Genomic DNA, 26,343 nt, shown 5'->3' with positions numbered 1-26,343 from the left:
GGCCACAGACTGGCAATCTACTACCTGATCCAGAAATATGCTGGCAGCTAACTCATCCTAAAGATGTTTTTCCAAATCTGATCCAAGTTCTTTTTCAATTACAACAGACCCTAAAAACAACTTATGCCTGCTTTCTGCAGTTAGTTCTTGGCTCCTCAACTTTTCTGCCATTACTATGGAAGAGTGTCTGCTCACTCTCATCACCAGGGGATGGCTTTACCCTGTAGCAAAGGACACCAGCAGTTGGACCACAGTGTTCGGGAATCCGCTGTGATTTTCCTGGCTGCTGTCTCCAGGTGTCGCTGCTCCTCTGCCCAGGAGCTATAGATGCCAGCTGCTCGCGTGTGCAAGGTGTGCATGAGGTCCAGGAGCTGCAAGTACACGGCACAGTAAGAAATACACTGGGCTTTGAATTTTGGAGCAACTCTGATCTGTGCTGTTCTCCAAACAAGGCTAAAAGACTCAAGCTACTCGAGCATGCTTTCTGTACATACACAACCACGCAGTTATAGAGATGGTGTCAGGCCCTGCTGTCTGTGCCCTCCTTAAGTGGTCAAGTGCCAGGTATCTTCAACAAGATTTATGTCAGTTCAGCAGTCACGTCAATCCCATCTTTGAGGAACACCATTCCAGTCCTGTCTAAAGGAAGAATGGGCTCTTTCTTGGCACAGAGCATTGACTCTCCCAGGCAGAGGGATAAACCCAGTGATTTACGCAGTCCAGAACAACTCTGCAACTTTTTTTCCTTAAAAAAAAGGTATGTGAAGCACATGCAAAGTTTCCTTGCCTGTATGGGCACATGGTAGCACTTCAGTCAGTTTACTACTGAACTGAGACCCAGCATCCCAGCAGTCAGCAGGCCTGTGCCTTCACACCTTTGAAGTACCAGGTGGGAAGAAATTACTCCCTTAGCCCAGTCCTCTGTACTTGAAATCCCAGAGCCTCAGCCAAGAGGGCTTTCCCCTTTCCTCAAGCTCAGATGCCCTGTCAGACTCCTGGCTAATCCTACAGGAACCTCATGTCTCCAAATGACCTTAATCTATTTTACCAACTACAGTGACTTCAGCCCTCCTCCTTACTTTTCAGAGGACCTCTCTCTCCATTGCTAGTCTGCTTTTGCCAGTACAAATTGCAGCCTTCTTCTTTCACTGCAGAACCACATACTGCCCCCACAGACACTCTCTGCCATCCAGTGCCCACTTATCCAGAATGCAGCCGTCCCTTGCCCCATAAAGAATTGCAGTGATTACCTAGCCAGGCCCTACGAATGGGAAAGGAGAGGAGGAAATCCTTGCTATACTTACGTCCTGACTAACCTGTAAAGACACAGTGTGGTAGCTGGCAGGGATGCTCTCATCCTCGTCCTCGTCACTGTGTGTGTGTGCCTGGTGCTGGCTCAAGACCCGGGATCGCCGTGTGGAGCTGTCTTTTGGCTTTTTTTTTAACCGACTGGATTTACTGTCATACCTGTGACTCTTTCCCCTCTTCTCCTGGGACTTGTAGCCTAGAACATAAAAGGCAACAACATTCCATATGCAACAGTCCAATAAAAAATGTTCTGCTTTTCAACACACAGGGTAGCCACCTTTTGATATCCCCAGCAAAGGGTGCTGTCCTCTGAAATGACCACTACCTGCTTGAAGGGGACCCAGTGCCCCACAGGAACAAGTTCCTGCAAGAGCTGATACTGCTGTTTCCACATCAACTCCAGACCTCCCCTCCATCCCAGGGAGGGGGATAAGAATAAGGTCCCTGCTGCTAGCAGGAGACAGCACACTTTTCTCCTGGTGGACCATTTTCTTTGGGTTGGGGACTCATTTTGTGACAGTATTTCTTCACATTGTTTGCCAACTGGCCACCCCAAGCCGAATCCTGGTTGACAAGTGAAGGGCCATCTTACCCCCATTCAAGCTGGCCTCCACGAAGATACGTATTGTTTTGACACAGAGTTCAAAGTTCTCGGGTGTAACATGGGCAGCATCTCGCACGATGAAAGACAGGGACTCCACACATTTCATGAGAGACTTTGTGTCATGTGGGCCCAAATCCAGCCCCACCGTCAGGCTGTACTGGTTGACGAGAGGTGATGGACCCAGCCTGCTGAGCCCAGCAGTGGATCTGGAGTTGTCGATGTCATCTTTCCCCACCTGCAGGTCACAGCAAGCAGGTAAGCAGGAGAGGGTAGCATAACAAGAAGCATCTCATGCTCACACTGGAAGGGCCTTTCTTCAGAAGCCAACAAGTAATGCTCCTGTATGGTCCATTTCCCTTTCTTCCTCATTTGCCTCAAAGCTTTTTCCTTTCCATATGTGTCCCCTACCTTTACATTATCAGCTCATCTTAGCTCTCTTTTCTACTGTCTTATTCTTTCTCTCACTACCACCCTCAGCTCCCAACCATGGTAGAAATAGTCCTCCTTGGTCACCAGAAGCCCACTGGCTACTCACCACTAGCCAGCCACTGTTCATGACGTCCACATCAGTGACCGAGCGATGCATCTTGCCTGGCTTCCCGTGGTCTGTGTACACCTCGGAGTCAGACGTGTAGCCACGGTCCAGGCTCATGTCACTTGGGTGATAGGAGGAGGACACCTCACTGTCTGATTGAGCACCTTAAAGACAAAAGACATGGGGTTTAGATCAAAGCCAAATCAAGAACTTGAAAGAGTAGCTGTGGATAAGGGAGAAGCAATCCAGACCAGCATCAACCAGGAACCACAAGTGCTTATTAGCATGTTCTACACCTGTCAGATCTACCTGCCCTGACATTTAGGGATAACCTTAAATATCACATGTCCCAAAAGAGAAGTCCTTGCAAGGGATAAATTTAGGTTACTGATATGTTATTTAGAAGTAAAAACTTGTTCTCTCCATTGTTCAACACCATATAGAAACTCATCAACAGACAGATAGACTTGCTGTGAACAGAGAGCACCAAACACTTTCAGGAGGTAGAGGTCTAATGTTTTGATGTGTAAGGTGCCAAGTCAAGCAGTTTGCTCTATCAGCAAAGACAGAAGCAGTAAAAAAAAAAAAAAAAAAAGAAAAAAAAAGAAAAAAGAAAGGAGAGAGAGAAAAGAGGAGAACAACTCTGCATTAATCCAGGGGGCAAAGTCCATAAGTATTTTTAAAAATCATGCTTCTCCAATCTGTCTAGCACAAAGCATCAGGACCTATCAGAGAAGTTCTAGAAAAGCAAAGAGAAAAAAAAAAACCTTCTGGAAAATTCCTTTATTGCTCTGTGCTTTAGAAGTCTGAAGACATCACCCTCACATATGCTGACAGCTGGCTAAAGCAAAACTGAACAATTTGCTGAAAAGACCACCTTTCTAATACAGTCAAGAGAACTGAGAAATACTGCATTGCTCTTGTGGGAATGGTTCAGGGACTATTAATGCAAATGGATCTGGAAATATAATTTTAAAGAACAACTCATTTTATGAGAACCTTAAAAAGGGGACAGAAAAGAGTCAGTCACACAAAAGAAGCAAGTATGACGGGAACAGCAGCTGGGTTTATATTACGTGCCCAGATAAGAGATTATGGTACCCAAGGCACCAAACCACAACCAGCAGAAAATACTCCTTGGGTAGAGCAAAGACCACCTACAGCTGCCAGAACTGATATCAGTTTTCCTCCCACTGCCCCCCAGGGACTAGCACCTGGATTGCTGCTCACTGAGTAGGAAAAGATGGCAGAATAGGGAGAGAAACAGGCCATGAGGAGTGAACAGCAGGTGCTGTTCTTTAATCTTGCTAATGTAGTTTAATATCAGCTTTGTTTTCTTGCAGTCCCCTTTGCTAATTGAAAAGCTTGAGGAAGCAGCTGCTTATCTGGCAGGCAGGCATCAGATTTCCTAGCAAAAGCTGGCCTGTCTTACCTGTGTCGTTATCTGCCCTTGCTGTAACCTGCAGGGCTGCAGGTGGCTTCACCCCAGACCCAATGCACTCCAGGAGGGTGAAGAGGGTGTACCAGTCATCCCCAGAGTGAATGTTGGCAGCATTGGTCTTCAGGAGTTCATGGAGGCCATAGGCAACCTCATGGCTAACTCTGGACAGCACATTTGGCTTCATCATAAGTAAGATACGTAATGAGAGGAGAACCTGGCCAGAGAAGGAGACAAGAATAACAGACCCTATTACTTACACTGCATTCTCTCACAATGTACTCTTCATCTATTAGAGCTAGTTACAATTGCTGTTTGTCGTTACCTGCACCACAGGCAGGTTAAATATGGGTCCATCCAACAGCAACTGGTTTCCTCTGTCACAAGGTATAGCCACAAAACCACAGTAATTAATTGCCTTTCAAAATCCCTTACCTGTGCACTGATCTCATCTCGACGGAGCAGTCGAATGGCCAGCCTCAGCAGCCCCACCACTGCCCTCTCCACCAAGAAGCAGAACTCCATTGCATGGATACAGAGGTGATAAAGGTGGTCTCGGACAGTTTGCCAGACACAGGTCACACGGTCCCTAGACACAACAAGGAGGAGGGAAAGGGTAGAACGAAAGGATGTGAGACAAGCAGGATCCAGCAACCTCTCTCACAACTCCAGACAATCCACCATTTCTTAACTTCAATGAAAAATTCCAGTTGGAAGGTACAAGAACAGACACATAGAAACAACAAAATGATCAAACTTCTTAGTCATTACTTGCAAAGCAATCAGGTGGGAGAATTCTCCCTCTGGAGTTTAGTTTATATTCTCCAAAATTCAGGATATCAAGCACGAATTCATGAGCTAATAGCCTTTCTGTTTGCACATGCTACAGCCACATGCTGCTTCAGCTGGTGAATCACAGACATAAGGAATTCATTCCCTGGACCCAGGCAGCAGCTGCAGTAAAGCAGGGACATTACAGTGAATGTGCATTTATTTCACAGTCATACCTATTCTCTAGAACAATCCGCAGAAGCATCTCCAAGCAGAAGGCTGCATCTTCTTCATCATATGTCTCCTCATCAGGAGTCACAGAGATTAGAGCCTGGAACAGCCATGGTATTTTTATGAATCACAAGTTCCCAAAAATGGGGAACCAACAGTCTGGCCAAAACTGTACTCCACTGCCTAGTGAGGTCATGCATAGTCAAAGGCAATGGATAAAGGTCAACCTAAATCTATGGGAAAAATAATTTGTTTTTTATTATGCAAAATGCAAAATTAACTTAAAAGATGTTAAACTCTGATGTGACTCAAGTGTGTCAGATGAAGAGGCACTGATATCCAACACCTTCTTGCTAATAAATATGTGAAGTACAGAAAAGGCAGGCATACCTAAGAATGACTACAAATACTGCAGTTATTGTTCTCAAGCCATTGGCTTGTATATGAAGGGAGAATTCCTGACCATCGGAGCAGGAGCACAATGTTCCCCCAGAACTGAGATGACACTCCCTCAGGGAGATGAGCTTCTCTAGCCCAAAGGGTAATGTGTCCAGCCTTTAATTGTATCTCCCACAGCACCCAGGTACTACTTAGGGACACACTGTCATATATTTCTGTAGAGTTCTTGCCTCTAGAGTGGTCTTTTAGAATTCTCTCAGGTACACAGCACACCTGAAAATCTTTAAGCTCTGGCACAGAACTACAAATACTTGCCTAGAGTTCTCAAGGCTCTTAGAATGCATTCCACAAGTTAATGTTTTCTTCTACTGCCAGATCAATTTGTGTCTGCCAGCACAGAAGTTACTTTAAACAGGTGAACTAAAGACTAGTTTCACATTCCAAATAGTTCCAAGACCTCTGAGGACAGAGGAGTTAAGTGAGTACACAGCACATATCCACTATCATGCATAGCATATTTGTTCCACTACCATCCAGTCCCTTGCCCACTATCTCTCTCACCTTCATGAGCTCCTGGAGGGATTCAAGTTGGAGAAATTTGCTTTCTGTGATCAACTTCTCAGGATCACATTGCTGCAAAATACAGAAAAGACAACTGAGCATCTGGGGGTTGTGGAAGGCATCCAAACAGATCTTCCAGAAACACATCATGTTCACAGAACAGACACAGTTGTTATTATCTGGAGGAAAACTCCTTCCAACTAGTTCGCTCTTTAACATCAGTTACTTTTAACAGACCTAATCTGTGCTAGTCAGATTTTATTAGATGACTCCTCTGGCCACACAGTGGTCAAACTCCAGGCTCAGATTTTGTCGGCACCATATACCTTTACACTGTCTTGGAAAAGATTAGTTGTTTGAGAATTCATTAACTTCTCTTTAAACATAGGACTGGGATGCCCAGGGTAGATCCCAGCCTGTGGAATCATTCCTGTTTTGATGTGTTACTACTTTTGTGCGCAGCAGCACAAAAGACTGTTTAGCCCATGCATATTTATGCTTCTGTTGCCTGTCACCCACATAGTACTGTCACCAAGAAAAAAACCAGATTCTTCTACAGCCTATAGGTTACCTTTATGCACTCCAAAGCTGCTCGCTTTGCCTCCTGTGTTTCCGTAGATGGCCCTCTCATACCAGATTGCTCTGTCCCACTGAGGGTGAGCCAACTAACAAAACTCAGTACTGTTGATTCACCACTGCAATTCAGAAGACACCAGCATCAGTAAGAAAACAAGAAATCATGCTATTTTCCAGCCTTGGTACAAAAAAGACTGCCTTGGACATCTACGTCACTCACCGGTTGGATGGTGTCTCCTCACGCTGAAGATAGATTTTGCCATTAGGATCCACAAAGTCTTCAACCTGGAACACAGAGCGGGACATGTATCTGACCTCCCCAACCCCATTACATTTCTCTTAGTGATGAAACACGACACCAAACAGCCCATATGTGTGCAGTCAAACCCAGCTCTTCACCCCACTATCCTGTCAGTAAAGCGCCACTCTCATCTGGTAATACCAATGCAGGGCTCTAGCACTTCATGCTTATAAGCATGCCCCTCTTCTGCACAACATTCAAAATCTGTTCAAGTAAAATAAATGCTGGAATTCCTCAAATCTAACAAAAAATAAAATGAGACAAAAAGAAACACGCTACAAAAGAAGCTGCACAACTTGAACACTATACCCTTCACAGGCTACCAAGTTCTGTACATATCTTACCAAAGCCAGGCCTTTGCAGGAGAGCTCTCCTACTTTTGTAACTGGCTCTATGAAAAGCCACCTTCCCATTCTCCTAACTCTTCAGTTATCCACCAGCCAGCTAATTATTACCTCCACCATGGCCTTGGGCAGCAGCTCTGCTCGAAAAAGCTGTAGCATGGCCTCCATGATGTTTTTCCAGCCCTCTCGCAGAATGTCACCATGGCGATGGGCCAAGTGAAACACTGTCTTTGCTGCAATATGGGCCTTGGGATTACTTCCAAAAACAGTGGGCAGGTTCTCAATAGACTGCAGGAAAGAAGAGGCGGTGGCAATCAGTCAGAAAGAGATGTTTTCTTTTCAACAGAAATTAGGGCAGATGCTTCAGAACTGGTTATGGGAAAGATAACAATTCTCTGTACGACGCTTGGGTAACTCCTCAGCTCACATTCACTTTGCACAAAAATAAGGACAACGTAGCTTACCTGATACAAGTTGAAGCACTGAACAACCTAGATATAAATTCCCCAAGAACGACAACTCAGAACATTTTGAAAGTGCTTGCTGAAAACCCACTAATTTATCCTGCTACAGGAACTCAGCTCAGGATCAAAGCTTTCTACAATAAGTACCACATCTCCTCTGGAAGCAGCAATTACTCTGCTGTGCTGTTAGAGAAGGAAACTGTGGCCAAAACCATTACTGACTTGCAAAATTACTCCTACCACTACCTAACAGCAAGATTCAAAGTAATTCAATCCTACCATGGAGTCTCTGCCAATGATTGCTGGATCTCAAATCCTGATAATCTGTTCAACGCACTCACAGCTTTTCAAAATACAAAAAGCCTGCTAAGTCATTGAAACCAACCAAGCATACACTGCCAAAGAAGGAAAAAGCCAGCAACCATGTCAGCTAATATCAAACAGTGTAACATGCTCCATGATTCTGCAGTTACTTAAAATCACTGCAATCTTCCTTTTGAGAAGAGATGGGCTTTGCCATTCTCTTGTGGGCAAAATCCATACTTATCTCCTCACCAAGAATGGAAGAGAAGACAAGGGACTGAAGGAGTCAGTTTTTCTGAACTTCAAATCTGAGATAGGATACACTATCTCTTGCTTCAGCCAAACTGATTGAAAAACTGTTATCAAAATGGGTCTTTGATTTAGAAGCAAACTCCATTAGAAGTGCCAATCTGAAATCTGGCAGAAATGCACCAACCAATTGGGTTTTTTTCCATTTTTGCTATGGGGAAAATACATGAATCTATGTATCTCTGAAGTGTCAGGGTGCAAACAGCAATATGCCTGATTTTGCTCTGTGGCAAGAAGCCACATCACTGAAAACCACACACACAAGGTTTTGCAACTACATACATACTGAGTCAGTATGAGTTATAATTATGGATCATGAAGTGGGGCACTCATTCTTCCTAATCACTAAAGACCTTCCATGTTCCTTTCCATTTGCCTTCTTTCAATCAAAGTGGCCATGCATAGCAATTACAGTGCATGGAGAGGATGTCTGCTTTGACTCTTCAGTCCTCTGAAGATGGCTCCTCTTTCACTCCTTCCTCCAGACTCTTAAATATTTGTTCAGTTATCGTATTCCACTACTGTCTCCAAGCCCTACAGGAATTTTGGACAACAGAAAGTAATCAATTTACTTTGAATCTGGACAAAGATAAGAACTCAGCCTTCTTCAAATCTAAAGTCCCTGATTCTATGTCATCACCAAAAGACATGCTTACTTGATTAACTCAGACCTCAGACTGCTCCAGATTCCAGTCTCTCAACTAGAAAGGATGCAGCTGGCAATAGCTGGTGCATCTGAGGGCTTAGTCTAGTCTGCTGTGTAAATCTGTGTCAAACTGTTTCATGGCAGACACTCTTCTGCTTGTGTTACCTATTGGTAGTCTCAAGGTGTGGTGTGCATGAGGATGATCAAATACTGCATCTTTACTGTTGTGAGCTGCGGAAGAAGAGGGACTATAAAGCAAACCATCTGTTTGGGATTTCTTTGTCTTTTAAAAACTTCACCTGTCTTGGCCTTTTTACTCCAATGCTTTCAGTCTTGAATTATCTTGTTTCCCTTTCCTATATGTGTGACAATTCTGTTCTGCTCACTGTGGGTCTTGCACTGGTTCTGAGAGCAATACTGTGAGATCCTTTGGGAGTTCTGACCCTTTACAGGAATTGCTGTCAACTACTCCTTAGCACGCAGCATGGTCTGCCACACACCTGTCTGTCTATTAAACACCTCAGGGAAAAACAGGTGGATGCTGTAACACACAAATAAATTGGAGCAATAAAGCTTACACTAACCACAGCACCTTAAATTTATTCTCATGGTACACTCCAAAGGAAGAGTCTTCAGGGCTTGCCAAATGTGGGGCTAACAGCTGATCTTATTATCAGAGTCCACACCACAACTGACAATTCAAAGCATTTGTTTTTCTAACCTCTTTATGCTTATGCTGTGCATCTACATAGCTCCTACACTTTGGAAGTACATCTCACAAAACAGTCCCCCCTGGCAGTGCATAAACCCTGTAATTGAATAGTCAATATCTGAAATGTATGAACTTGCTTGGGATCACAGGGAGATCTAAGTTTCTTCAGATCAAATAGGTGAATAAACAATTCTACATCAGGGCATTCTGCTCTGCACGAACTGATACTTGGGATTAAAAGAAAGTTTGCATATTTGAACCTGTCCTATGGAAGTCCCACTTCCCTACACATTTCCCATTACTTCCCCCAGAAAACTCTGGGCAGGGGCTGATAGATACCTACAGATACAATAACTAAAATAAGCAAATATTGCTTAACAGAGGAAGAGAGTTCCAGTGTAGTAGATGTCATCCTTTTTCCCCCCTCTTTGCAAACTTACCTCACTGCTGAGAGCTGTAAACTTGCAGAGAGAAATTATGAGATTGTCAAACACATCACTAAGGCCATAATGAGCAGAAATCATTGCACATTTCCTGGGAAAAAAAGAAAACAGAAAATAATGTACTAAGTCAGCCCAGACAAGTCTGTCTCCAGGACAGCAAATCTGAGACCCTCTCTGTCGACATTTTAGACCTTCCTTTCCACCCATTCATAATGAATGCTTATGTATAGCAGTCTAGTATTATTGCTTAAATAAGCTCAATCCTTATCCATAGATACTGATATTTGTCTATGCTGATGCAAGAATCAATTTAAAGTGAGTCTAAGCAGACAGACCACTTGCACCTGAGCATTATATCCAACCTCCTGTCCTAACATAAGAGAGTTGCTGACATTTGTGGTAGTGTTGAAGTCCAGTTTCCAAGATATCATGGCTACAGCAGTGTATTGACAAAGCATTGAAACAATGCTTAAAGTGTCCTTTGTCTGATCTAAGCACGACCAAAGATCATTCCAATAGAGTTGCTCACAGATGGCAAGTTTTTGAGTACTGTTCATCTTGGAAGGGAAAAAAAAAATCCCACATCCCATTCAGCCACAGCTATGGGATCATACACATGAAAGGTTTTGCTCCTACATGGAGATTTTGTCAGCATTACTGTGCCAGTTGAGTGACTTTTCCCCCCTCACTTCTAAACAGCCTAGCTGTGTCAGTAGGTCCTTTAAATGTAACCAGGTTGGGGTTTAAAAATATGTACCCTGGGCACTTGAATTTATTACAACTCAGCAGTCAAGCTAAACAGTGACTGGCAAGCCAGAGAGGCCAAGATGGGATGAACTGACACAAATGACAGAACACTAGAGGATCATAGGTCATAAAAAAGTGCTTTCCAATTGCTAGGAAAAGCAACATTTGATATTCACTGTGATGTCTCTCCAGCAGATACACAGGAGCCAATCGTCCCACTTTTACTCTTCTGAGCCTTTATGAAGGTAAGAGTCACCTGAAACCAGAGATAGCCTTCTGGATTATTGTTTCCTCTAAGCTCTTGTCAAAAACATAAGAAAGTGCTGCAATGGTGGGCCCCCATGTCATGGTGAAGAGGTCATGGTCATAGCTTCCAGGAGGCACGTGGAGAAATATTCCTTCATCAGTGGCACCACGATGCAGCAGGACATTCCAGATATAGTTTTCCTTCACCAGACCCGTCTGCTCTTCTGGCATCACTATCTCATCATTTCTACAAGGGAGGAAAGCAGAAAGATTGAATTTTTCATTCTGAGCCAAACCTAACATTTACACAGTGTCTTTCATTATGTAGTCCCAGAGCTAAGCAATACCTATTCTGGAATGATTTTGCCAGCTCCTGAAACATTCTGTTTTCCTAGGCCTCCCTGCTTTGCCTGCCCTACTATAAAGTCTAGTGGTTCTCAGAATCACACAGCAGCAACTGTGCAAGGTCAGTATTGAAGAAGCAGGTATCTACTGCTACAAGTGCAAAACAGACCACATACTGCCATTAAATGGGAAAATTCTGGACAGCACACTGGCAAAGCTTCAACCTCCATCCACCTCCCACCCTCTTAGAGTGCTCTCTTTGTATCATTATTCCCAGTTAAAATGAAATAGCTGCATTGCTGCAGTCACCAGTAGGCAAGAGTATCTTTGCATAAGAATAATGGAAATATTCATATTATGCCAAAATCAAATATTAGAAAGAAAAGTAGTATAAAATTAAAAATAAAACAAGAAACCAAAAGTATGATGGGGGATTTATAACCAGGGTACCACAGCTCTTTACTCTAACCAGGATGAAGCTCTACAGTAATAAAACAATTATGATTAATGCCAAATACTGCTTGCAATCCTAGACTAAAAAACATAAAGCCTAAATATATACTCTCTAGACTTGGTTATGATGCACAAGAGAAAATCCTTTGCAAATGACCAGCTCAGTGAACAAGACCCTCAAAGCCACAGATAACAGCCAATCTGAAGAGTTCTTTCTGCAACAATCGAAAAATAACATACTTCAACTGGCAAAGAGGCAATTTTCACGCGCTTACAACTATAAAACTGCTCCTGATTTATGCATAAGAAATAAGCTCTTCTCAGCTTCAGGTGCTGGCATATTTTGACAAGAGCTGTTATTACTGGAATAATATAGGGAAGTAAGTTTGCAGTAAACAGTGCATTATTTCTAAAATTTCATATATGATTGAAATTGCCAGAAGCAAGTGAATGAGTTTACTTGGGGAGTTTCAGGAAATGAAAATGTGGTCAAAAGTGAAATGCTAAGACCCTGACGAGATCACACACTATTTCATACGGATGGCAGGGTTTTAGGTATTTGTATTAGGGTTTTTCCCCTAATACAAATAAATAGTTCCTCATTCTCAATGACACTGAGGCAATCTATCTGAGATGGAGCAATACTGAAATGATACATCAATGATTCCAATTATAGAACATACTGGAAAAGCTGAAATATCTGGCGAAGGAGGGATAAAGAGAAATACACTGGGATAGAGGCACTGGGTAACAAACGTGTGTTCAGTGTACTATTCAAAACATTAAGAACATCTTCAGGGGAGAGAGGCCAATCAAAATTAGAGGTCTGTTTGAAAGGTAGAGCCATGTCTTGAAGAACTTCCAGATATTCAGTAGAGGCATCACCCCACCTTCCTGGAGAAGGCTCAAAAGGGAGGGTCAGCCCAGTCACACTGTCCTGCTTCCAGCACCAGCTACTGCCTGCCACTGCAGACGGAAATCAGCTGAGACTCAGTCACATCCTGTCTCCTCAGAGATGTAATCCTCTCAGCTTCAAATTGGCTGGGCCTGGATTTATCGATTTACTGATTTTTGAGCTATTATTAAAGCTTCCCACCCAAAGCTAGCTTGTGCACTGAAGGGCCTCAGCCCCCAGCTCAAATATCGCTCTGTGTGCCAAGAGCTTCAGAGGCAGCAGAAGAGGCTGGTGCAGACAGCAGCCTCATATGAAGAGCTCAAAAGCAGAGTATGTTAAACAGAGACACGGACACATTGTGTCAGGACACAAATGCTGCCCTGGGGATGAGATTATCTCTTGAACCACATAAATATGTTCTAAAAAACTCTAAAGGCCTGGTCTAGAGAACAGAGCCTTCTCAGATACAGCATTTCACATGTGCTGTATCACTTGCTCAGCCATTATTTCCCATATTCATAGAAGTAACATATTTTAAAAAATTATTTTAAGATCTGGATTAAACTACCATGGCAAAAATCCAAGATACAAATCCATGTGTAATTGCTGTGACAGGCTTGTTTACCACAATCCCACACAGAGCTGGAATTTGGTCTGAGGCAAACAGGCACATGACTGGTGAGTCTCTCTCCATACTCTCCAGGTATCTCACTGACCCAACAACTCTGCTTCACTCTCTGAATACACGGAGATGGGCAGGTTGAGTCTTACTTGATGGCATGATACATGTCTTCCAGGATGTCCTGTTCAAAGTCTTTGCCTCCATTCACACCTTTCAGGTTCTTCCGAAACTCCTGAAAAAAATTACACCAATATTAATTCCTGGTATCTCCAGCTTTAACTGTTTGGCTAGGATCAGTACTCCACTTGTCTTTCACAGGGCCAGAAAGAGACTTTCCTGCATTCTTCAACATGCAAACTCAAAATTCAAAGGTAAATGCTATTCTTAGTGGGAGTAGTGTGCAGTATCTTCTGTCCATGCTCACAAGGAAAGAGCAGAGACACAACACATGCTTAGCTAAGGCTGTACATCAGAATGGCAGGCCTGTAATCACAGCACTGGCACGCACATGACTTGAGCTCTGTAGAAGCTCACAGCAGTGGAACAATCTTTCCTATGTTACTATGTCTGAGCATACAGATTGCTCACAGAAGTACTAGCCTCTTGAAGAATTTGCTAAGTTTTCTGGGAAGCTCCTATTTCTTCATGCTGTCTCTTGCCCACAGATGCTCTCTCATATTGTACTCAGCTGTGGTGCTGCACTCCAGCTTACTGTGTACATGAGTGAAGAAGGCCAAAGAAAAGAGACAATGCCACTGAGATAAAAAGAGGTACTACACTGTTTTCAAAACCAGAGAAGGCAGATGCCTGCACTGGCAACACCCACCTCCAGAGTCATTGGGACATTCTGCTTGCGGACATTGTGGTTGTGCTGATCAGTGTTCAACATAATAACTGCATAGGCCAGGGCAAAGCAGGCATCACTATTAGCAAACGGAGACCCATTTGATTTCTGAAAGGCAAATATATGCACAAATTAATCCTACAGGAACAGTGATATCAGTGACTAAAACAGCCATTTTCCTAGCCACAGTACTGAATCATCTCTGGGACAAACAAAAATCCCAGGTTCTGGCTCCAGCTTCTAAAAAGCAGCCCAGGAACCTATTTAACACTGCCAGCTCCTACAAAACAACAGCTGCTGCTTGCAGAGCAGTTATATAGGCCATTTGATCTGACATGTCCACCATGGCAAGCAGATGGACAAGAACACAGTTTTGAGCTTTCTGCCACCAAGTACACACCCTCCAATGTTCTGTGAAGGCTTCTAACAGTCTGTGAATTACAGGTGCCTCTCCTGGTAATCTAAAGGCCTCTAGATAAAGTCGTAAAGCTTCATCCAGCCTTAAACCTTGGAAGCTGAAAGTCCTGCAAAAACAATGAAATGCAATGAGAAGCTGAAACAGGATGGGAAAGGTAGGATAAACTTAATAACTACAATCTTGTTTGCTTAGACAGTAGAGAGGAGGGTGAGGAGAGAAGAAATATACCATGAACAGCCAAAAACAATAAAGGAGAGTCAACAATCTTACAAGTGATTATGTATGCAATTGTCTCTCCAGTCTTCACAGCTGAAAGGGACTTGAATATCATACTTAGACATATTTAAGGTGTTACCATATGCAAGAGACGCACAGAATTGAGGCATGGCAGTACAGAGGAAAACAAGTGATAGAAATCCAATGCCTCCAGGAACTACTATTCTACTGCTTTTTTTATTAGCAAACTCATAACTGTCACTGTTTCCTGACTGAAGAGATTCAGAAGCATACTCACCCAACAAAGCTTTCCAGCAGGTCTATGTTCTTACGGTCACTCACAAATTCCCCAATCATCTTTTTGTCCAGACGAGGATTTTCCCGCAACCACCTGGCCACTTCATTGTTGTCAATGGGGGTGGCAAGAAGGTTTTTCTCCTGCAGAAACTGTATCCCTTTCTTTGGTTTTTGGTTGAACTGCTCTGTGCCGGTTATCAGGAGCTGCAGGAGACATTCTGATAATTACAGCTTGAAGTGCATTTCTTAGTTTAGATTGTTCTTGGCATTTGAACCAAAAACAAAACAGAAGAAAGATCAGCCTCAGCATGAGCAAGTTTACTGTACAGTGTAATCCAGGAAAAAGGCTAATGAAGGACAGAAAACCTGCATTCATCACAAGGTTTTACCATCAAATAGTACTGGACAGAGTAAGCATGAGCTGTCATCTCTGAAAAGCTTTAATATCTAACCAAGCAATAAGCTCTGCTACTTCAAATGCCTCTCCTGCTCTCATGTGTAAACACAGCAGAAAAACCCCAGACATGTGGCAAGATCAGCCCTACCCAGTTACAACAGCAGCACTGCTTTATTGTCCTCTCCTGTCCTTTTGGCTGCAGGTTCTCATAACTACCTCACCATTAGGAGACAGGCAGCAAGAATCCTCAGCACTTATCCAATATGCATAAGAGATGGTCCCAGAAGCATCTGGTATTCCAGCCTGACAAGGTTATTTGTAGGCTGTGAAGAGCTGATACATATTTGGTTCTGAAAGGAAGTCACCTAATCTGCCCTCCTAGGAAACTAGACTGTGCCATAGTCACAGTGTAATAAAACAACCAAGAAAGGGTTAACTGTATGTTCTTGGTGGTGTTCAAAAAAACCAAAAGCACAAACAACAGTATGAACTTTACTAAGGAACCAGAATAAATATCAGTTCCCTGTTAGCTCCTATCATGATCAGACTGCTAGCAATGACCTAGTGAACTAAATTCGTGACCATCATGAATTACTACGTCCCCTGAGTTTCTCAGTACCTCAGAAGCCACCAACCCTCCGGTCTCTGCTTCCCCTGCCTGTGTGAGCATCCTCAAAACTGCAATGAAACACAGACCCTGAAATAGCATGGAGTGCACAAAGACCCATTGAGGCCATAATCAAAGAATAACCATGCACTGCCCTGGTCTAACAGGCCTGAAGGGGCTGTATAACACTGTATTTTCAGCTGTAAATCCTGAAACCCAAGACCAAGGATATTCTATGGACTGGTTGAGTCCAGAGACTTCCTAAAACCAGGCAGTTTGCAGTGCATTTACAATCACGTCAGTCTCGTGCTTCTGAGCTTCTGGTCACCACTTCTGGAAACATCAAAGAAAGCTTCCTGTTTGAAGCACAATTTATTTTCTGCTTTTATTTAGCTTTTTTCTTCCTTCCAACTGTGGCAATGCTTAGTACTTCAGAGGTTAAAGGAGGTAGAACATGCTGATGCCAGGTCAGCATCAACATAAGTAAAGCTGAGTGTTTGGTGTGCCCTGTGTATGTGCTAAGGATGAAACCACTAGGAGATTTAAAGTCAGAGAACAATCTTCCCTAGGCAAACTTGGAGATTTATGAACATCTTCCTGTCTCCTACTCTTCATTTCTTCTAAACTTGTTTTCCAGCAGAGCAAAGCCAGAGTATTACCAAAGGTTTTCAGTTAGAACAGAGGAAGCACTATGCAAGCTCCCTTCTCAACAATGGACTTTGTCACAGAGTCCATCAAGCAAAGTTGCTATGAAAGCGAGATTTAAGGTAAAATTCAGTGGTTCTTTTGAATACTGTGCTGATGACCACTTATCCCCACTGTCCTTGTGGCTGGGGAAACCAGTTACCATTACCCCACTGCAGCACTGTGCTGCAGGTAAAGGAAAATCTTTCCAAGTACTGCAGTAAACTTCCTAGAGAGAAACCGATGCTTTAAATTACACTCAGATCCAGAGGCTGCCAGAGTGGATCACAAAGCACAGATTAGTATGGCAGCAGAAGAAAGAGATGTATTGTATTATCTTCTATTCCTGATTAAGTAAGTTTAAACAAATATGACCATCAATCCCTTATAAAAATGTAAAATAAAACCACCCATGCTGGAGAGAGAAGCCAGAAGCCTTTTAGTCAGATACAAATAAAAAAATCCTTCTCCTTTACCACTTCAAAGACATTAATTTCTTTTCTATTATATCATCTCCTTACCCACAACTAGTATGGCCACTCATGTTTCATCCAGAACATGCATTATTTTCATATCCAAATTTAGTAATCTCTCACACCTGAAATGAACCTACCTCATACATATGTTGTGCAAAGAGAGCAAAATATGTATAAAGAACATATGTGAATGAAAAAGATCTCAAGAAATGCACAACAAAAAAACCCAAACAGTCCCATGCAACCCCTGGGGACTTGGGATATATTCATCCACTGACTCTGGAGGTGAAAGAGCAGGCCAGTACCAGGTATTTGACACAGGACATCAGATAAATACAAAGCCATTAGCATGAAGTACTTTATCAACACTAGGCCTAGCCCGGACGCACTCAGGGAATGGAAAAAGTTGTAGAAAGTTTAGACTATAACTTGGACTAACAAGGTTCAAGAAAACAGATTCTGAAAACAAAGAATGGCTTTACCACAATCAGAACAATCTTTTTGGTCATTCTTATGACCAAGCAAACATAGGAATTACCAAATCAGAATAGCAGACCAGTTAGTTTCTACTACAGGCCTCTTGGCATGCTCCCCATTTACATCTCTGATAAGAGTAGTGAAGCTGCCCTTTCTGATCAAAGTACCTGTTTACCTCCATATAATAAAAACTAAATCCAGAGACTTTCCTACCCAGAAATCAGATGCACCTAGCTTACAAACTGTGCCATAAAATTTCCCTAACACCTCCTGCAGCACACCTTCAGCACAACTAAACCAGAAGAGGTAATAATCACTGCTGTCTCTACAGTGTTGCAGGATTTTCAGTGGCTGACTCTTTAATGCTGATCAACAGAACTCAATTTCTGAGGTATGACCAGTCATGCAAAGCCCATGCGGGATGGGAAATGAGAACACTCTAAGTATAGTGTAGTATATTTCAAACCATACCTTCTTTTTGTTCTTAATCTGCATAAGCTCCTGAGGACTTGGAAGGATACAAGAAAATCGAGTAGGTTTCCTGGGGATACTCTTCTCAGCTAGAATGACAAAGCATCATTACAGACAAATCTATCCCCAGAGTAGCACCCAGGCATGAGAGTGTCCCATAATAACCTCCAGTCATGGAGTCTTTGCTGCAATATGCTGTCCTGCAAATGGCAGTCACACTTCAATTTAATTACTACATTCCTCCCCCCTACATTTTCTTCAGCATAATTGCATAGTAGCTTCTTGCCCCAGACAATTTCACACAGCCACAAGATTTAGTTTTCTGGCTATTTTGGCTACCTACATTATTGATTCCCTGGAGAGCTCCTAACTTCCTTCAAAACTCTAAGCACTGCAATGAATTCACAAATTTTTGACCCAAAGTGACCCATCAGATCTAATGCCTCCCAGAAGACATGCAACACCTAGTAGGCATAAACAGCACACATATAATAAACCTCCTTATACCTCCTTCCAATTTTGAGCACAACACCTACAATGGTCCACACTATAGCAGTACCAGTCAGCAAATGTCAGGGCCATTCTTAGGATATAGACACCAGGGTACTGCCAAGGCTCTTACCTGCTTCACTTCCTCCTTCCAGCTCCATGCAGCTCTCCTTCATCTGGTCAGCCATAAGGCACCCACTGGTGGGAGGACATGCCCCAGCTGGGTCTGAGGCTGCACTGGAAGATTTTCCCTCACTGAATACCCTCTCAATATCTGTAGAAGTTAAAACAAACAAGCAAAAAAAACCCACAAAAAAATCCCAAACCAAACATCCCCACAGAAACAAACCCATAAGCCAAGATAAAAAGCTATAAAGAGAGAAATAACTGATTACTCTAAATTGAACATGTGCTTATTCAAAGGAAGGAACCTTCTCGTAACCATGGATTTGCAGCATCCTCAGTATTTTGTCTACATGAATTACATGGCAAACCCTCATTCTGTTGTGACTGCTAGTCTTGACATGGCCTTTATATAAAGCTTCATGAGAGACAAATTTTAACATCTGCAAATTTTACAAATAGCAAGGTTATTAACATCAGTGTGTAGTTATAAACTGTGTGACAGGAAGACTGAAAACATGTATTTAAGGAGTTTACTATGTCAGCAACCAAACAGAGATCTCCAAGTTTAACACAAGACTAAGCTTAAGATTAAAGTATCAAAGAAAGGGTTCTTACTATTGCTTGCTTCTTTGGTGCTGTTGATGGTTTCTGGGCTGGGTTTGACCACTTCCTTCTCTTGTTGATGTATGTTACTCAGCACTTTGGCCTGGCAATGTGCCTCAGTGCTATCTATCACTGTCAGCAATGCTTCCAGAGACAGCAGATGGACAGTATACAGCTGTCCAGAAACTGGAAAGGCATTCTGGGAAATAACATGTAAGTATTAGTCAACTTTCACGTCCCTCTCACCATAACATGGCAAGTAAGTTTTCCCCCACAGCTTGGGGAGGGTGAAACTAGAACAGAACACCCTAAGCTTTCTAGCTTGTATTCAATAGTTTATTTGCTTGGATATTATTAAAGCCTCATGACTATTCTTTTTCTCTTCTGCTTCCCAATGTCCAATACCCTTCCTCATCTCTCCAGCGCACTCACTTGGGCACTCCCACTGTTCAGTTCTGCCCTAAGACACCAGCTTCCCCTCCCTGCCCCAGTTCAGCACCTTGGAGAGCAGCTTGGTGAGCTCCTCGAAGAGGTTGGCACAGTAGTAGTCGCAGTCGTAGTTAATGTACAGCTCAGTCACAAAACTGGGAATCCTCCACAGCTGAACAATGGCTTCCAAAGCCATCTCCTTCATTTCATAGGGCATCTTTGGGTTCTCCACAGCGATTATCTCCATCAGCTTCTTGATATACATCTGGCAGAAACACAGGGCAGCTCAGTTTAAGGAAAGAAAAAAAGCAGAAGACAGTGAATAGCTTTGAGGACTGCAGAGGGAGATTTAAGCTTCACCTTCCCCCATAACATTCCTTCTTTAATGATGGCTCATTCTGAAGGAGGCTGTAAAAAGGTTTCAAACAATTCTACTGGATCTACAGTTCTAAAAAAACAGTCTGAAGGCAGGCAGCATAGTACACCAGTCTCCAAGACATTTGATTTTCCAACAGAAAAAGGCCTACACAGCCTACTCAATAACACTGAGTCATTTATACAAACATAATTTGACACTTAGACTCTATTTAACTGTCCAGATATATGCATTTAACTGAAGGCAAATAAACTATTACGAGGCACCCAGTGATACTCAAAAAACTCACCTCCAGCTGGAACTTCAGATGCTCTCTCATGCTCTCAAAGAGAAGAAAGCACACCCTGAGGGAGGCTGCATACAGATTGAGCCGTTCAACACTCAGTAACTGAACAAGAAACAAAAAACCCTTTAAGAATTACAAAGACAAGTCATTATGTGCTATAAGTAGCAGTACTAGGGCACTGTAGGTATCACCTGCAACCAACCAAAGCTCCACACACTGCCCTCCATAGCAATGATATTTTAAAAAACAATCCCTTGTTCAACCTCCTGTGTGGATGCCATGGGACAGAGAGAGAAACTGCAAGCGTTTCTTACGGCAGCCTGTGAGAAGTTTTAGGGAGTTAGAAAGATGCAATAACTTGTTGACTATAAACAATTTGCAGGTAGTGTTTTTGTACTTTATTTTTCTGCTCCTCTCAAGGACAGTGTGAGAAAGATGTTTCTGTTAGTCAGCCAATAAAATAGAATCTATCATCCCACTCTATAAGAACCACGCAGTTCTTTTCAATAAAGCCTTTGCCTTTGCTACGATCCCGCCTCTCGCCTGTTCCGGCCCCGACCTTGGCGCAAGAGTGACACTCCTGGTTCCACTTTTTCTAGTGAGGATGAATATACTTCATTCTCATCTGTGTGTGGTAACACTTTAACTACAACAACTTGGTTCTTTTGCCAAGTCCACAGAGATTCTTAGCGGTGAAGGAACTTGGGAGAGGATCTGCCTCTGAGATGACCCCAGTGCAATTAATAGCTTGGTATTCCCCAAAGGTTCTGCTACTACTCAGCCGGTAACTTGCATCCATAGTTACCTCAAAACCAGTAACATCAAAACACAGTGTTATCCCACAGCAACAGTTCATTCAAATCACATTCATCCTTCTTGGCCCTGGTCTGCAGAAAATACTATGACAACCTCTCTGGCTTTGCAACTGTGCCATTTGGTGCAATTCAGAACTCTCACTGCAGTGCAGGAGAGAGCTTATTTGCAGACCTGCCAAACCTCATAATACTAAATTTCAATACACTCTCTGATGGAGATCTGACTCCCCAGTGCCGTGTTCCATGTGAGCATAAGCCAGACTCACCTGAAATAGGTGCCGGCACAACTCCTCCTTCACGAGTCCCAGGAGGGCCTGGCAGTTTGCAATGGGTGCAGACTCCAGGGCCACAGTCAGCAGCTGCAGCCCCATGTGGATCATCACCTCAGAGTTGTGGCGGTCATGAGGGTTGGTGAGCGAGATGAGGAAGCGGAACAGTTCTCTGATACACGGCAACCCATACGGGACCAGAGCTGCTCCTGAGAAAAAAAGAGATAATAGCAATTTAAATTAGCTTTTTGCAGGTGCCTAGCAGGCGTTAAAAATTTAATTGTTACAGACCCACTAAGGAACAGGAGCTTCTCAGCATCTTAGCAGGAAGTGAAATAAAACAGTGGAAATGAAGCAGGACTTCAGCAGCATTGCCCATGTCTCACCTTCTTTTTGGGAAGACTGAGTAAAACGTACTCCCCGGGGATTTACATAGTCCATGTCATGAACTGAGGCAGAGTCAGAATGTTCTGCTACAGATGTGCACTCCTCTAGGACTTCAGGGATAGACTCGACAGAAGCTGACTGGACCTTCTCCTCCCTCAGACTTTCATTCTTCATTAATTTGAGATTGAAAGAAGCAAAAGAAGAGTTAAGCACTAGACAAGTGAAAAAAAAAGTCTCATTTGTTCGCAATTAATCTGTAACTATTAAAACAACACAGGTCACTAATGGAAGAGTACCATAAAAACAAAATTTAAAAGAAAAGAGAGCCTCTACATAAGCTGCAATCCTCTTTACCCTTCCACTTACATCAAGTTCTTATCTGCACTATATAACTCTAGGTTGTGAGACTAAGGACTTTACCTCAAAAATACTCCTATAACCTATCAGTTCTTACTCCCTCTGAGGTGAAAAATTTTGCTCATTTTTTAAAAATGCTACACAACTTCAGCACACTACTTTCTGTTTAAGCCTTCCTAGCATTTTTACCATTCAAAATATCTGCAGCTCTGAAAGGTCCCCTGTGGCTCTACGATCCTCTCAATAGCATTACTGTTGTGGGGAGAAGTGATCATGCTGGGAGTTGGAACTTTTCTTTGCAAATTATATTCATGTACCTGGAGTTCAGGATTATTTTGATTTTCGGTGACTTTGGCCTCATTTGAAGGTGTTCCTGCAGAAAGTCCCAGAGAAGTGACTTGGTCCAAATCTGTCAGATCTTCCTTGGATGTTGTCTGTGAGGACAACTCCAACCCACTGTCTGTAACAGGGCTGACTGCTGATGAAACATTTTCTGAGCTCCCAGAGGAGCTGGGAGAAGGACCATCTATGAAAGCAACTCCACTTGCTGATGAGAAACAGAAGCAAAATTATTAGTATTGCTCTGTCCCTCAACCACAAATTCATACCTTAAACACAGCAACAACAAATTCACTCATTACTACTTCACACTACAAATAATCTCAACACACTAGTGTGAGAACATAGACAAACTAACATCTCTCTTGCTAGGTATTAATGAATTAAAATAGATGAACATTGGAGATACTAGTAGTTCTCCAAATTTAACACAATAGTTGGAGTCCAACTGACTCAGCAAATTAGCTAACTTATATACTTCGGTAAAGGGTGCAGAGTATTTACATGAGAAGGAACCTGAAAAGTCTAAAAGGTGTACTTTACTCCTTAATACAATGAAACAACCACTTTAAATAGTTGCATCAACAATTAATCATTCCTTCAGAGTGAGAATTTTGACTTGATTCTAAAGCAGGACCAATATCTTTAATTCTTCCTAAACAAATGAAGTTGCACTATGATTCAAATTAATCTGAAGTATGAACAGTGAAGAATTTCTACCAACTTCTGTCTCTAAATATGAGACAGTGCTCCAAGAATCTAAATGTTCCTTACAGAATCACAGAAACAATTAGGTTAGAAAAGACCTCTGAGATCATCGAGTCTAACCTATGACCCACCACCTCCATGTCAAGCTAGACCACAGCACTGAGTGCCACATCCAGTCTTTCAAACACCTCTAGGGACTGTGACTCCCATCACCTCCCTGTGCAATCCATTTCAATGTTTAATCACCCCTTCTGTGAAGAAATTCTTCCTAATGTCCAAGCTGAGCCTCCCCTGGAGCAGCTTAAGACTATGTCCCCTTGACCTGTCACTAGCTGCCCTTGTCTCTCCTCTTGGGAGTGTTCCTGTTCTCAGTCTCTTCTATCTGCTGCATCCTTCAACTCCTCTGCACCACATGGCTGTCCATAACTTCAACCACTTCTCCAGGTGTCCATTCTCTTTTGTCCAAACTACACCTATGAGACATGCTGAAGGCACAGAAATGCTGCTAAGTTATCTGCAGGGCCATGCCTTTCTCATCAGTATGTATTCCATTTCCTGAAAATTCTTTCTCCTGAAACGGCCTGAAAAGCTATGATGTGTTTTATTGCTACAGTCACTGAGAACTAATATGAAAAGAATTAATGCAAAATAATATATTAGGACAAATTAAATAAAGATAGATTCAAAAAAGCTGTAGCATGGATGCTGTCTGGTCTCTTGAAAAGATGGAACTTACCTGTAGTATTAGCAGCATTGCCTGCTGATGGCTCTGTCCCAGGAGAGACCTTAGTTACGTGCCGAGGAGGCCTAGGTGATCTCTTCTGCTTTTTCCATTTTGATGATTCACTCATTCCTCCAGCTCTCATTTTCAACTGAAAACCAATAATCATTAATATCAGTGTTGCAAAACCACTGCATAATGGATTACACAAGCCAACTCACAAAGGCTATCTCAAAAACTTTAAAGTCAGGCAGTAGCACTTAAATATATCACACAAATATATATAGCACCTCAAAATCATGCAAACTACCCCTTGACTCCCCACATATTAGCCAACACTCCACACCTAAATCAAGGGACAATTAACTCAGTGACTCTGCTATAATATGTACTGAACAGTTCAATTATCACAACATTCCCTATTCCTTATTAATACCTCCCAACTTTAAATTAGGAAAAAGAATTCTCTTAGACCTACACATCTCAAATCTCTCTGCTTTTACCAAAGCTCCTAGACTTCCAAAGGGCATCAATTAAAGTATCTAAGTAGGCATTAGTTAAGTTTGACCTGAAGCTATAACTTCACCATCTATATATCAAGCAGGAAATGCAGCATGATCATGCTGCAGCTCTGCCATTGCAAGAGGCAATTGACCTCTTGCCTCAATTCACTCTTCATCTTTGTAGCAATGCCATGCTCACTGTTAACTAGTATTTCTAACATTTCACTTGCTACTGGAGCGTGTTACATTGCAAATACTACCTTAGCAATTTAGAAACAAACCTCATTCTCCTTTCACCTGCCTTCTGTCATTACTTCTCTTCTGAACCTAACCTTAACTCTTGATATCTTTGCTGACCAAGATTCTTCTAGTTTGTACACAGAACTTTGATTGGGAAAAGAAGAACAAAAGCATGAGCAGGGCAGATTGTGTGGCACTTGCTGCACAGCACTGCTATTTCAAGCATGCAGAAATGCTCCAGAACTCCAGAAAAACAGTATGATATTTAGTCACATGGCTAATGGCCCTGGCCAGCATAAAAAAACAAGTTCCTTACAACATAAGTTCCTCCAAGTGCAGGATTGCACGTACTCATGCGTTTGGTAGCTGCAGGCAGCTCTTCTGATGCTGCCACCTCCTCAGTCTGAGTGCAAATTAAGCACTGAACAGGTATCTTGGATGTTGTGGAAACCATTCAGCAAGTTTCAGTACCAGGCCCAGGCAAGTTTCACTATTCTTCTTTGTAAATTTGTCACAGTTAAATTTTATTTTGGGCTAAAATCTTCCTTATTTCTTTTATCTCTAGCATCAGATTTAGCTTATGTAGAAGACAGCTATATTCTTTAGTCTCTTTCTGCAACTTAACTCCTTCCAACTACTACTACTCTTAAATGCCAATAAATCTTCTAGGTTCCACTACCGATTTTACTTCTCTTTCCATTTTCCAGGTAGAATTCTAACTCCCTGTATATGGCCTCAGCCTGTACTTCTTCCCATTTAAACAAAGCCTGTGAAAATGTTATATCTCACTGCAGTAAACCATTTGTGTAACTTTTCCTCACACCGCATGTTGCATTTATTTGATGACTAATCCCCAGGTTTTAGCTGTGCTACAGTTTCCTTGACTATGCTGATTAATAGATTCAGAATTACTTTGCTCCTTGTTATTCCTTTCAAATATTGCAGCAAGAATCTTCTAAATCACAGCTTCTGGCAAATACTTACATGATAAGCACACAGCTAAAACCAAAATTTTGCAGATGTCAAAACGTTTTACAATGCTTATGGATCACAAACCTTTCATGTCAAAACTATCAACTTTCTCATTTTTCCTATTTACTGCTTCCTAGGCCTATATAAAATATGCGTTATTTTTGATTCTTGCCAATTTCTAAAATCTGAGCCTTAAATACTACCAATAGCTGCATTTATTAAAGGCTTAAGCTACAAATTAGATCAGATAGTTTTGCCTACCAGCTATTACAGAAATAGCTGTATTTTTTTCCTCTTTTTCAGTAACTTATACAGTAAGATCTGAAGACTTATGGTTCACTGTACCAAACTACTTTCATTGGAAGGAAATCTGGAAGCATTATGTGTTAAACCAAAAAAAGTCCATTTCACACAATTTCAAAACAGACATTGCTTCTAGTTACTAAATCCAGTTATCATTATTTGCCAGGTTAAAAATTACTTGCAGCAGGATGCAAAATTGAATCAGCAAAATGGAGCTGAGATACTGATACAGGCTAAGCATGTACCACTCATTTTGCCCTCAGTCAGGCTCCTCAGAAAC

The 26,343-nt window shown here is 42.3% G+C and overlaps 1 protein-coding gene across 6 annotated transcripts in view; it reads right to left on the bottom strand.

The window, feature by feature from the left end:
- The window catches only part of GBF1 (golgi brefeldin A resistant guanine nucleotide exchange factor 1), a 102,159-nt gene that overhangs the window by 4,058 nt on the left and 71,758 nt on the right, over positions 1-26,343 (bottom strand). For 4 of the 6 annotated variants that reach the window (XM_084210296.1, XM_084210298.1, XM_084210299.1 and 1 more), the window contains 26 exons: positions 24,061-24,196; positions 22,595-22,824; positions 21,920-22,088; positions 21,531-21,742; positions 20,453-20,551; positions 19,858-20,052; positions 19,371-19,557; positions 18,763-18,903; positions 18,141-18,229; positions 15,030-15,232; positions 14,498-14,621; positions 14,080-14,205; positions 13,403-13,485; positions 10,949-11,185; positions 9,943-10,036; positions 7,180-7,356; positions 6,644-6,708; positions 6,419-6,542; positions 5,848-5,919; positions 4,893-4,987; positions 4,321-4,474; positions 3,880-4,102; positions 2,448-2,611; positions 1,901-2,147; positions 1,305-1,504; positions 221-371 (listed from right to left, as the gene is read on the bottom strand). In XM_084210296.1, coding sequence (XP_084066422.1) covers positions 221-371; positions 1,305-1,504; positions 1,901-2,147; positions 2,448-2,611; positions 3,880-4,102; positions 4,321-4,474; positions 4,893-4,987; positions 5,848-5,919; positions 6,419-6,542; positions 6,644-6,708; positions 7,180-7,356; positions 9,943-10,036; positions 10,949-11,185; positions 13,403-13,485; positions 14,080-14,205; positions 14,498-14,621; positions 15,030-15,232; positions 18,141-18,229; positions 18,763-18,903; positions 19,371-19,557; positions 19,858-20,052; positions 20,453-20,551; positions 21,531-21,742; positions 21,920-22,088; positions 22,595-22,824; positions 24,061-24,196 — 3,997 coding nt within the window. The remainder of the gene's footprint in view (positions 1-220; positions 372-1,304; positions 1,505-1,900; positions 2,148-2,447; positions 2,612-3,879; positions 4,103-4,320; positions 4,475-4,892; positions 4,988-5,847; positions 5,920-6,418; positions 6,543-6,643; positions 6,709-7,179; positions 7,357-9,942; positions 10,037-10,948; positions 11,186-13,402; positions 13,486-14,079; positions 14,206-14,497; positions 14,622-15,029; positions 15,233-18,140; positions 18,230-18,762; positions 18,904-19,370; positions 19,558-19,857; positions 20,053-20,452; positions 20,552-21,530; positions 21,743-21,919; positions 22,089-22,594; positions 22,825-24,060; positions 24,197-26,343) is intronic. The other 2 variants (XM_084210297.1, XM_084210301.1) reach the window with 1 other exon arrangement.

The sequence above is a fragment of the Fringilla coelebs genome, assembly GCF_963513975.1.
Source record: "Fringilla coelebs genome assembly, chromosome: 8".
NCBI classification, from domain to species: domain Eukaryota; kingdom Metazoa; phylum Chordata; class Aves; order Passeriformes; family Fringillidae; genus Fringilla; species Fringilla coelebs.
Note: the sequence above shows the minus strand (reverse complement) of the source record. Positions and strands in the feature narration are given on the sequence as shown.